Source organism: Capra hircus, chromosome 5 (assembly GCF_001704415.2).
Source record: "Capra hircus breed San Clemente chromosome 5, ASM170441v1, whole genome shotgun sequence".
NCBI lineage: Eukaryota > Metazoa > Chordata > Mammalia > Artiodactyla > Bovidae > Capra > Capra hircus.
In genome coordinates this window covers 30,332,777-30,345,327 of record NC_030812.1, presented here as the reverse complement: position 1 = coordinate 30,345,327, position 12,551 = coordinate 30,332,777, and the positions used below count along the sequence as shown (strand labels likewise).

The window sequence follows — 12,551 nt, the reverse complement described above, 5'->3', positions numbered from 1 at the left end:
GAATTCTGATCCTGCAACTTTCCTCCTTCCATCATTAAAGAGTAGGAAACAGTTTTTACATCTTTCTGCTCAAATATTCCCCCAACCAAATGTTTACCTGGTCATTAATTCTGATAGGTTAGCAGGCTTCTTTACACAGCAGTCATAGTTGTAGGATATTAAAAACCTTCCCAAACCTAACTTATAATTACCTTATAACCTCAAGAGCTAGAGTAGCAAAATCACTCTCATCTGAAATTTGCATCTTTCCAAGGCCTCTGAGCTGGATTTCAACAAAATACTGGTTGAAGTGATGTTAACAGACCAGTTTCAGAGTACACCTTCCTCCCAGAGATATCTGGAGCAAAATCCTTGGTATTAATTCCAGTGGCAGGCTTTCAGGTATAGGAGTGAAAAGTGGAGAAACCAATTTAGAAGAAGCACAGAACTCTATTTGCTTTCTTAAAATCTTTACTTTTGAGACAAGACATAAGTGTTACAGACACACATGGAAAAGGAATACATGATCATAGTTGAAAGCGAAGACAATCTAGTCGGAAAGTTTTTATGCCTGTCAGCTAACGCTGAAGCTGAGTATGACATGCTGCAAGGCTCAAAGGAATGGTAATTAGTATTCCTCTCCTTCTTCCTCTCCCTCTCCTTCCACAGAATCCACACCAACCTCCTCATAATCCTTCTCAAGGGCAGCCATGTCCTCACGGGCCTCAGAAAACTCTCCTTCCTCCATGCCCTCACCCACGTACCAGTGAACAAAGGCACGCTTGGCATACATCAGGTCAAACTTGTGGTCCAGGCGAGCCCAGGCCTCAGCGATGGCTGTGGTGTTGCTCAGCATGCACACAGCTCGCTGTACTTTGGCCAGGTCTCCGCCAGGTACCACAGTAGGAGGCTGGTAGTTAATGCCAACCTTGAAGCCAGTGGGGCACCAGTCCACAAACTGGATGCTGCGCTTGGTCTTGATGGTGGCAATGGCAGCATTGACATCTTTGGGAACCACGTCGCCACGGTACAACAGGCAGCAGGCCATGTATTTACCATGGCGAGGGTCACATTTCACCATCTGGTTGGCTGGCTCAAAGCAAGCATTGGTGATCTCTGCTACAGAAAGCTGTTCATGGTAGGCTTTCTCAGCAGAGATGACAGGGGCGTATGTGGCCAGAGGGAAGTGGATGCGGGGATAGGGCACCAGGTTGGTCTGGAACTCTGTCAGATCCACATTCAGGGCGCCATCAAACCTCAGGGAAGCAGTGATGGAGGACACTATCTGGCTAATAAGGCGGTTAAGATTTGTGTAGGTTGGGCGCTCAATGTCGAGGTTTCTACGACAGATGTCATAGATGGCCTCATTATCTACCATGAAGGCACAATCAGAGTGCTCCAGGGTGGTGTGGGTGGTGAGGATGGAGTTGTAGGGCTCAACGACAGCTGTGGAAACCTGGGGGGCTGGGTAAATAGAGAACTCCAGCTTGGACTTCTTGCCATAATCGACTGAGAGGCGTTCCATCAGCAGGGAGGTGAACCCAGAACCAGTTCCCCCACCAAAGCTGTGGAAAACCAAGAAGCCCTGAAGACCTGTGCACTGGTCAGCCTGTTAAAAGAGGAACAGAAAAAACATAGTTATTGCTCTTTCTGTCATCATAGTAAAAAGACTTCCACTTTTCATATTAATCCCAAAAATTTAAGATTGTCTTTTGACAAGAAACGCTTAAGAAAAAAAGTAGATCTTCCCTAAATCACTCAGCATTGTATCAAAATTATCTTCATGAATATTTATCAAATGACATCAAATAGTCCATATTTTAGTTGAATTTTAAACTATAAAGGGATAATTAACCTCACTATTGCATTTCAGTTGTGTTTGAAAAAAAAAAAGCATATTCCAAATATCTCTTTGGTTCATTAATTTACTTTATTCTTGAGAATACACATACCAGTTTCCGAATTCGGTCCAAGACAAGGTCAATGATCTCCTTGCCAATGGTGTAGTGACCTCGGGCATAGTTGTTGGCAGCATCTTCTTTGCCTGTGATGAGCTGTTCAGGGTGGAAGAGCTGGCGGTAGGTGCCAGTGCGAACCTCATCTGGAAAAGGAAAACGAAGCAGCCACCCATCATTAACAACCCACACAAGTCTGCTCCATCCCAGGGTATCAGTGGAGCCCACAGGACACACCTGTCCCAGATCCCCAGGATTCTCATTGAAGCTACTGAGGTCAACTCACCAATGACTGTGGGTTCCAGGTCTACAAACACTGCCCTGGGCACATGCTTGCCAGCGCCTGTCTCACTGAAGAAGGTATTGAAGGAGTCGTCTCCTCCCCCAATAGTCTTGTCACTTGGCATCTGGCCATCGGGCTGAATGCCGTGTTCCAGGCAGTAGAGCTCCCAGCAGGCATTGCCGATCTGGACACCAGCCTGGCCAACGTGGATGGAGATGCACTCACGCTGTGACAGAGAGAAAAAAAAACAAAACGCATTAAAACACATACACAAAACCCACAAGACATTTAACAAAAATGCTAAATGTTTACGGAAACCTAGTCTTAAATTTGCTTTTAAAATGGGATGCTTTTTAAAAAACTCTAGGGTAGATGGGCTATACTTCTGATATACATTGCTTTTAATTAATTTCCTTTCCCCGTCTAAATCGGGAAAGCCTCTTTCTAAACCAAGAATAGAGCTTAGTCATTGCTTCCTCCTTTGAGGATCAAGATAAAGAGGAGGTCATCCATCTAGCGCCCGGAGCCCAGAATGCCATTTTAGAGTAGGTGGCCAGATTTCCGGGCAGCTCCCAGCACAGGAAGCACGTGGCCAGAGCAGTGCAGAGGAAATGCCGGGCCGCAGGGACGAGGGGTGGGGCTCTGCGGCAAAGGATGAATGAGCAATTCAGGGCGCGCGCGCGCCCGCGCCCCTCTGCGGTTCGCGGAGTCGCGCAGCTGCAGAAGCTCTTAAAAGCCACGTCTGCAGAGGCGCAGCCATGGCCAACCATCTTCGCTTCCTGCAGGCGTGAAGCTCAGTTCAGCATCTCCACACCTGTCACGACGCAGCAGGGGACTACCGGAGACCCAGATCCGATTTCTATTCCCTCAAAACCGCCATCACCACCACCTGCTCCCACACGCATTCCTAACACAGCGGCAGGGAGAGACAGATGGCCTTTACAGGTTGCTGAAAGCTAGTTGTCTTAAGATACTGGTGCAGTGCAGCACATCGGTAAGGAGTCCTTCTCCACATTCACCTTACTCCTTAGTTTTTAAACGAGAACTCAGGTAACAGGAAACAGGCCCTCCAGTCATAGACTGCAGCGCCCCAGCGCGCACGCGCCTACTGCAGTGGCGGGCTCCCGGCCACTCCCAGGCGGGAAGGTAACGGTCGCGCGTGCGCAGTTCCTTCCCGCCTCCGGTTTTCGTGCTGAAGAGGAAGTGAGGGCGGGGAGAGCCCGCGCGCGCGCTCGCCAAAGGCTGGGGGGACTCTAAGAGGGGGATGGGAATGCGCGGGAAAAGACTGCAGGGTCTTGGGGGCGCCGAGCCCGGAAGTTAGGGCTAAATGAGAGCGCTAACCATGGTGAAGGAGAACCAGCGCCCCGCCATCCCGTTCTACAGTCTCAGAATAAAAGGCGGTGGCCCCCTTCCTCATGGGCCCCAGCCCTTCTCCACAAATCGAGGTCTATCTACTCTCACCCTCGGCTCCCGCCTCGCTCTTCGCCCTCCAAATGGACAGCGGTGGGGCAGCCCTCTCCAGCTAGAAGCCCTTGGCGATGCCCCGGCTCGTTTTCCCCCGTTTCCCTAGCCAAGTCGACGGTCCACTCACCATGGTGGCTACGGGTCAGCAGGCGCAGGCAACAGGAGTGGACACGGGTCCCGGTTACTGTCCCCGACAAGCTAAGAGTCGAGGTAAGTAACGCACTGGAGCGGGGGCGGTGCGGGAGCCACTTAAGTAGCGGTCCGGGGCGGGGCCGGCAGGCAAAGGCGGTGCCATGGCCGCAGGCCCCTCCTCCTCCCGAGCGCACCCACTGGGCGCCCGGCTCAGCCGCCGCAGAGGCGGGCTCCTGGCCCGGAGCAGCCTCCCCGCGCCAGCCGTGCGGGGCGGGGTCCGCCGCGCCTGCGGACCGCGAGCTCCGGTGCTGCAGTCTTTGGCGCATGGCTGCCGGAGCCGGGGCGGCGGTGAGGATGGGGGTGGGGCGCAGGTTTGGAAGAAACCAACATGGGAATGAGGGCTCGATTGCCGTTATTTTGGGTGAATCGTAAGAAGTCTACACAGTTTTAAAGATGAAGCACCATGAAATGCAGAAACTTGTGGTCCAGATAGCTCAGCTGGTTATTTCCACGTTGTCATCATTTGTCAATGAGTTTTTTTTTTTTTCTCTTCCTAGTTCCTTTAAAATGGCAGTACAGAATGCATTTACCTGATAATGTGGAGGAGCAAGGTTTAGAAAAAATTGAATAGTTTTACTTGGTTTACTTGTTCTTTAAACTAAAGGCCCCAAATAGTATTTCAGTCATTTAAAGAGTAAGCACCTAAGCACTGAACAACTGAGCTGTTAAAAGGGTAGGGTAGGCCCCATGTTTAGACGGAAACCAACCAACTTTATGAAACAGCTCTAGGGCCTTTTTGAACGAGCGATTTAAAGACACATTTCAAAGTTGGTAGCCGAATTCAAGAAGTAAGGACAGAAACTTGGAGAGAGAGGAAGTTATTTGACTATCAAAGATGTTAGGAGGTCGAGATTCCTTGGACTAGAGTTGGTTTTTTTTGTGTGTGTGGGGGGGGCGGGGCGGGTTGCTGCTGTGGGTCATCCTTGCTGTATACGGGTTTTCTCTAGTTGCGGTAATGGGAGGCTACTCCAGTTGCGGGCCACAGGCTTCTCATTGCTGTGGCTTCTCTTGGGGACTGCGGGCTCTAAGGCGTGAGGGCTTTAGTAGTTGTGGCTTTGGGGCTCTGGGGAGTTGGGGACTCAGTAATTACTGGCAATTGGGCTCAGCCCCTCTGAGGAATGTGCAGTCTTCCCAGACCAGGGATCAAACTCATATCCCGTGCATTGGCGGGCAGTTCTTAACCACTGAATCGCCAGGGAAACCCTAGAGTTTTGTAAAACTTTTTTTTTTGATTGACATACAATGTAATTGACATACAAAGTTACATTACTTTCAAGTGTACATTGTTGCATTACTTTCAAGTGTACAACATTGTGATTTTACATTTGTATACATTGTCACTCTTAAAACAACCAGTTATTTAAGCAGCAAGATGGGTTTATTTAGGAACAGAAGGGAATCACAATTTGGGACAGGCAAGTTATGGGGAGTGAGGAAAATCCAGAGAACAAAGGGGAGTGCTTTTATTCGATTTTAGGAGGAAACTGTAGGGAGGACTGTTTGAAGAAAAATTCATGGAGAAGAATGAGAGGTCAAGATTGCTGCCATTTCTCACTGGTTATAAGTGGTGATTAGAGTATAGTTGCTGGGGCAGGGAGGGATCTGCCTTCCTTTTTTTTTAAAAGGAAGAGATGAAAATAGCAGGAGATGAAATACCTGTGTTAAAATGTCCTCTCTCATACCTTAAGAGAAGTAAAATTCTTATCTTCCTTCTCCCCGCTGGTTATGCAGACTGCAACTGGTGCTACATGTACTAAGAGTCCCTCCTTCAGGGCTTCCTGACTCCATTTAAAATGAGGTTTCCTTTATTTATGTTCACATTTACGACTTCACTTTCACTTTTCACTTTCATGCATTGGAGAAAGAAATGGCAACCCACTCCAGTGTTCTTGCCTGGAGAATCCCAGGGACAGGGGAGCCTGGTGGGCTTCCGTCTATGGGGTCACACAGAGTTGGACACAACTGAAGTGATTTAGCAGCAGCAGCAGCAGTTACCCCTTTTGATCAAGATCTTTCCTCAAAAGCATTGCTGATCAATGCAGATGTAATATAAAGAAAACTTAGTATTATTTCTTATTTGAAAATGCTTTCCATGTAATTTAACATATCAAATAAACCTAATTACTCTAATATCTTTCTTTTTATAAGGAGAGAGAACAGATCCTTTGAGATGCTCCAGGACTCCTCTGGGAAAATGCCAGTTAGTCTAAGGTCAAAAAGGCTTAATTTAGAATTTGATTTTGATACTGTTTGTCAAAAATATTAGAAGGTTCAGACACTTAATTAAATAGGATCACAGTTAATTATGAAATAATATTTAAATATTCATTTTACCCAAGTAATAAAAAGATTTCAAAAGCAATTATAGAAGGTTACATAGCTACAAGAAGCTTTAGTTCTTTTACAAATTGATTTTGGCAAGGGATCTTCTACAGCAATCTGTATTTTTAAGAATGTCTTTTTTCCCTCATAAATCCAGTTAGTTCAAATATTGTCTTCTCAAAAACTTACAAAGCTTATCTAGAGAAGAAATGATGCAAGGCAATTGTTACAGAGTAAGTTCAGGTTTATTCTTGGAGGAGAGCATATTTACCTATATTTGTTTGTGAAGTCGCTTCTTGTGTCTGACTCTTTGTGACAGTATGGACTTTACCTCACCAAGCTCCTCTTTGTTCTCTGGATTTGCCTGACTCCCCATAACTTGCCTGTCCAGGGTATTCTCCAAGCAAGAATACTGGAGTAGGTTGCCATACCCTTCTTCCTGACCCGGGGATCTTCCTGACCCAGGGATGGAACCCTTGTCTCTTACATCTGCATTGGCAGGTGGGTTCTTTACCTCTAGAGCCACCTGGGAAGCCCCATAGGTAAATATGCATTACATTAAATGATTATAAACTCCTACATAATATAGTTAAAATAAGTCATATGCTTTTTGGAAATTACAATGTAGTTTCATTCTGAAATGTCTCTGCTATACTGGGAATGATAGGACAGGGAGGGGCAACAGGATCCCCATGTTATTGCTGGAAAGGGTTGTTCTAATATGAGTAGGCAGAATAAAAGTTTGAAAGGTGGGACAACAATTTCTAAACTGATGGCAGATTTACGAATATCTGGGAAGCTACCAGCAGAGTTCATCAGCCTTGCAAACAGTTGTAAGAAATGGAGGATGTTCTTTTAAAGAAGGACCGCTGCTTGGCTCTAAGTCTAAAAAGACAAGGCAACAAAGTATGGGCCTACCAGAGAGTGACTACAGCTTTGAGTTGTCATCTGCGTATGTATAAGGCAGCAAGAGTGGTGGTTCTTGTTTTAGCCTTTTCAGCTGCCTACATAGACCCTTTTTGTTGCTTAATTTACTGTGGCATAAGAACAGCAACCTTCAAATGAGTTGGATGATTTCACAGTAAGAAATGAAGTGTATTTGTGGCCCAGCACATACTTACGTATATAAAGCCATGTCGGTAACTGAAATGAAAGTTTAATAAGCTGACATGTATCTCCTATTTTTAGTATATGCCATGCATGTATTCTAGTTTGCATTTTATGAAATCATTCTCTTTTTTAAATAGATAATAAATGTAAATCTATCTATAAATTATAGGTAAATTGAAGACACATAGTGTCCATTTGTCTATACAGATAAATATAGATAATATATATATTTTATATTTAAATACATGCTAATCTTAATTCATCAATGTTCCATAATCACAGTTTGAAAAAATAAGGGAATTACAGTAAATCCTGTAAAATCCTCCCACAGTGGTAGGAGAAAACTTTCATGGGCATTCCACTGTTTCTTAGCTTCCAAGGGAGTGCTTGTTGCTTTGCCTTCATTTTCTCAGTATCATTCCACATAGTTTGTGCAGTTAATTTCTGCTTATTACTCTAAATGTTTGACACTTTCTCTTTGATTAATTTTGTATTCTCCGTCCTTTTTCTGACCTTTTAAACTGTTTGTAATCTTTGCTTCCCACTGAAAACTAGAAAGCAGACAGTTGTGAACTATTTATCATATATGAGTATCCTGCAGTAGATTAGCAAACTTACAAACACATTTATAATTTTTATTTATTTGTGCTTGTGCTAGGTCTTCTTTGCTGTGTGCAGGCTTTCTCTCCAGTTGCAGTGCAAGAGCTTCTTACTGTGTTAGCTTCTCTTGTGGTGAGCACAGGCTCTAGGGTGCAAGGGCTTCAGGAGTTGCAGCTTGCAGGCTCTAAAGTGCAAGCTCAGTGGTTAGTTGCCTTGTGGCAGGTGTCCTGAACTGGGGGTCACGCCCTCATCCCCTGCATTGGCAGGCAGATTCTTAACCACTTGACACCAGGGATGCCCATATATACATTTATAAATGCTTCCTCATAATAAAACTTTTCAGTGTGGCATAAAACATTTGTTAATGGACCTAAATGTTTTTTTGTCTCTGTAAAAATTAAAAAAACAAAAGTAGATACATTTATGTTTGCCATTTAATATTTATTTTAGTTGGAAATGATTTAGATGATTTAGATATTCAATGGAAATCCATTATTTTGTTTAGCTCAGTATAAACTTTTATATTCATATAAAATAAGTTGTTTTTAACAGTGATGCTTGGATTAGATGTTAAACAGCTAAATATCATCTTAGATTTTTGTTTTGTCTTTTGCTGTTGACAAATTCTGTAACAGAAATAGCATGGGGAGGAGAAGGAGATGACAGAGGATGAGATGGTCGGATGGCATCACCAACTCGATGGACATGAGTTTGACAAGCTCTGGGAGTTGGTGATGTACAGGGAAGTCTGGCGTGCTGCAGTCCACAGGGTCGCAAAGAGTCAAACATGACTAATTGACTGAACTGAACTGAACAAAAATGGTAAACATAGACTGTAAAAATTCATAGTTCATATTGTACGGTTTTCTTATTCAGATTTGGTGAACGCTTTATCAAATTAGAATAAGAAAAAAAAATATATATATATAAATTTTTTTGCCACTCCATGAAGCATTTGGGGTCCTAGTTCCCCAACCAGGGATTGAACCTGTTCCCCCTGCAGTGGAAGCACAGAGTCCCAACCACTGGACCACCAGGGAAGTCCCTCTAATAATTATTCTTGTGGTCATAAACCTTTAAAATGGTTTCCAAGTCAAAATCCAAATTTGTGCACATGTCTCTAATAGGGTCATAGGAGACAGGAGTGTATTTGAATATTGTCTCACTTTTCTTAAAAGAAGATGGCAAATAATTAGCTTGATGGAAAGATGAGTGTTAGCGAACCACACTGCTGAACTCCGTTTTGCTGTCTGCTCTGGATGAAAGCCATTTGAAAGCAGACAACTTCCTCCTCCTAGCTTTGCAGAACCTTAGAGCGCTCGTTGCAGAAAATATCTCCTGTGGCCCCATATGTTTCCCCAGATACCTTTCTAAAATCATTAGCTTTGCTAACCTTTTAATCTGTGAATTCCCCTGCTATGAATGAGGAAGTATTTGAGTTTGTTTTTTTTTTTTCTTTTCAAGATCCCTGATAATACCTTAGATTTCAGAGAGTAGCAGAGCCATAAGAGACATTTAAATATGATCTTGTCTGGTATCTTTATGCCAGGAAAATTTTGAATAATGCTAAGGTGGTTTATATTGCTACCTTTTAGTATCTGTGAGGAAAGGCTGACTTTTTTTTCTTCTTTTTCACTCATACTAAATTTCCATTCAGTTCCGTCGCACAGTCATGTCCACCTCTTTGTGACCTCATAGATTACAGCATGCCAAGCTTCACTGTCCATCATTAACTCCTGGAGCTTGCTCAAACTCATGTCCATCGAGTCGGTGATGCCATCCAACCATCTCAACCTCTGTCATCCCCTTCTCATCTTGTCTTCAATCTTTCCCAGCACCAGGGTCTTTTCCAATGAGTCAGTTCTTCACATCAGGTGGCCAAAATATCAGAACTTCAGGTGGCCAAAATATCAGCTTCGCCATCAGTCCTTCCAATGAATATTCAATGGACTGATTATTCAAAGGACTGACTTCCTTTAGGATGGATGGGTTGGATCTCCTTGTAGTCCAGGGGACTCTCAAGAGTCTTCTCCAACACCACAGTTCAAAAGCATCAATTCTTCAGCACTCAGCTTTCTTTATGGTCCAACTCTCACATCCATACATGACTACTGGAAAAACCATAGCTTTGACTAGAGGGACCTTTGTTGGCAGAGTAATGTCTGCTTTTTAACATGCTGTCTAGGTTGATCATAGCTTTTCTTCCAAGGAGCAAGTGTCTTAATTTCATGACTGTAGTCACCATCTGCAGTGATTTTGGAGCCCCCCCAAAATAAAGTCTGTCACGGTTTCCACTGTTTCCCCATCTATTTGCCAAGAAGTGATGGGACTGGATGCCATGATCTTAGTTTTCTTTTATTTATTTATTTATATGATCTTAGTTTTTTAAATGCTGAGTTGTTGTTGTTGTTGTTTAAATTTCTGGCTGTGTTGGATCTTAGCTGCGGTGTGTGGGTTTCTCATTATGGTGGCTTCTCTTGTTATGAAGCATGGAAGAGCCCAGACCAGAGCTGGGCTCAGTAGTTGTGGCATATGGGCTTAGTTGCTCTGTGGGACATGGGATCTTCTTGGGCCAGGGATTGAACCTGTGTCCCCTGCACTGGCAGGCAGATTCTTATCTGCTTTACCACCAGGGAAGTCCCTGAATGTTGAGTTTTAAGCCAGCTTTTTCACTCTCCTCTTTCATCAAGAGGCTCTTTAGTTCTTCTTCACTTTCTGCCACAAGGATGGTGTCATCTGCGTATCTGAGGCTATTGATATTTCTCCCAGCAATCTTGATTCCAGCTTGTTCTTCATCCAGCCCAGCATTTCACATGATATACTCTGCATTAAAGTTAAATAAACGAGGTGACAATATACAGCCTTGATGTACTCCTTTCCCAATTTGGAACCAGTCTATAGTTCCATGTCTGGTTCTAACTGTTGCTTCTTGACCTGCATACAGATTTCTCAGGAGGCAGGTAAGGTGATCTGATATTCCCATCTCCTGAAGAATTTTCCACAGTCTGTTGTGATCCACACAATCAAAGACTTTGGCATACATAGTGCAATTTATTTATATTATATATTGATATGTATACTTTGTCTATATTTAACAACTAAATAGTAGTTATCTACCACTTGAATATAAACAGTATTATCTGCTGTCTTAACTTTTTAACTGATTTTGTAGGTCTTTTTGTCAGAGTGTTTCAGGACCTGTAGCTATTCGATCTGAGTCTAATATAGTGGGAAAACCCTGTGTTGCTATTTGAGTCTCCTATCTTTGCTACTTAATATCGTGGCCATTTGCTACTGTTCTAACAGTCAGTAATGGGTGGTGGTGTTTTTTTTTTAAGTCAGTAACATTTTTAATAGTTCCATATTTGGTTTAGACATAAAACTTTACGAAGTATTTTGTTCATTTTACCAATCCTATAAGGAAAGACAAAAATAATAAATAGAAACAAGTTTATAAGCATCAACTATTTTCAAACACTTGACTTTTTATTCTTTTTGTTACAGTGTTATAAATTTATATATGGCATTTTGTGTATTTTCCCCCCCACAGATAGATGTATAGAGGAGAGAAAATTGACTTGGATTTCAGATAGTACTAATTCTGACTTATCAGTTAATAGTGGTATGACTTTAGACTCATTATTATCTTTCTCAAGCTTCATTTATGAATGGAAATGAGTTATTACCTTTGGTGTCATTTTTTCTGTTTGAGGTTGTTGTCTGTTTGTTTTGGAAATGTTTAAATCAGTGCAATGAAACTGAATTTTAGAGACACTGGATGTCATTAATTTGGATATCATTAGTTTATTATAAAAGGAAAACCTGGTAATTATTTACATGAAAGATTTAAAACTTCCCTGGAATTGACAGCTTCACGTGATACCATTTCAATAGTAGTTTATTTCCGTTTACTTATTTTCCAAGAATGTCATCATCTCTAATAAGAAATAATTCTTACTGTCTAGAACTACTTTAATGCCTCCATATTCTGGGGGAAGAATTATCTCTAACTTTATCTCTAAAACCAGAAGCTCGTTTTCTTTAGATCTCCAGCCAACAGCTACTACTGTTGCTTGCAATACTTTTCCTTGAGGTTTTTCTGGAAGCATAATGCCTCCTTCGGTTACAGTTTCAGTTGTGCTCATTTCAGCTAAAATTGGCCAAAGAGAGGAAGAAACTTTCTAAATCCCTGTGATGCCTTGACCAGCCCCCATTGTGATTAGTACTCTGTGCCTCTGCAATGAGGAGAGACTCGCAGTTGAAATCATCTTTTTATCAGGCTGTCATGTTCAGTTCCACTAGTAAATTCTATCAGCTTTACCATCAAAATATGCCCATTACTTTTTTATCACATTGCCTGATTTCATAGCATTTATAGAATATGAAATTACCTTGTTTGTATATTTATGTTTAAAATTTCTCCTTAATTAGAATGCAAGCTCCATGTCTGTTTTTGTGGAAATCAGTTTTGATTGCTGTCTCTGAAACCACTTTTCTCTCTTATTTGTTGCCAAGATAACTCCCCTCTTTTTTTTAAGGGTATGCCTGTGCTCAATCCCAGGGATTGAGGGAACCTTGTTTCACTTTGCCAGATGCTTGCTTTCTCGGTCTCCTTCATAATTGGACCCAGTTCTGGCCAAAGCAAC

The 12,551-nt window shown here is 42.7% G+C and overlaps 1 protein-coding gene across 1 annotated transcript; it reads right to left on the bottom strand.

The window, feature by feature from the left end:
• On the bottom strand, nt 433-4,025 carry LOC102178700 (tubulin alpha-1B chain). The gene is made up of 4 exons (XM_005680002.2): nt 3,809-4,025; nt 2,221-2,443; nt 1,932-2,080; nt 433-1,588 (listed from the first exon to the last, which is right to left on the bottom strand). The coding sequence occupies exons 1-4, from the start codon at nt 3,809-3,811 to the stop codon at nt 608-610; spliced, it is 1,356 nt and encodes a 451-aa protein (XP_005680059.1). The 5' UTR covers nt 3,812-4,025; the 3' UTR covers nt 433-607.

What these genes read in the sequence shown, in the direction of transcription:
- LOC102178700 (XM_005680002.2), bottom strand. An exon ending in CCTGGAACCCACAGTCATTG is followed by an intron (nt 2,081 to 2,220) that starts GTGAGTTGACCT and finishes TTCCTTTTCCAG; the next exon opens with ATGAGGTTCGCACTGGCACC. An exon ending in TGGACCGAATTCGGAAACTG is followed by an intron (nt 1,589 to 1,931) that starts GTATGTGTATTC and finishes CTCTTTTAACAG; the next exon opens with GCTGACCAGTGCACAGGTCT.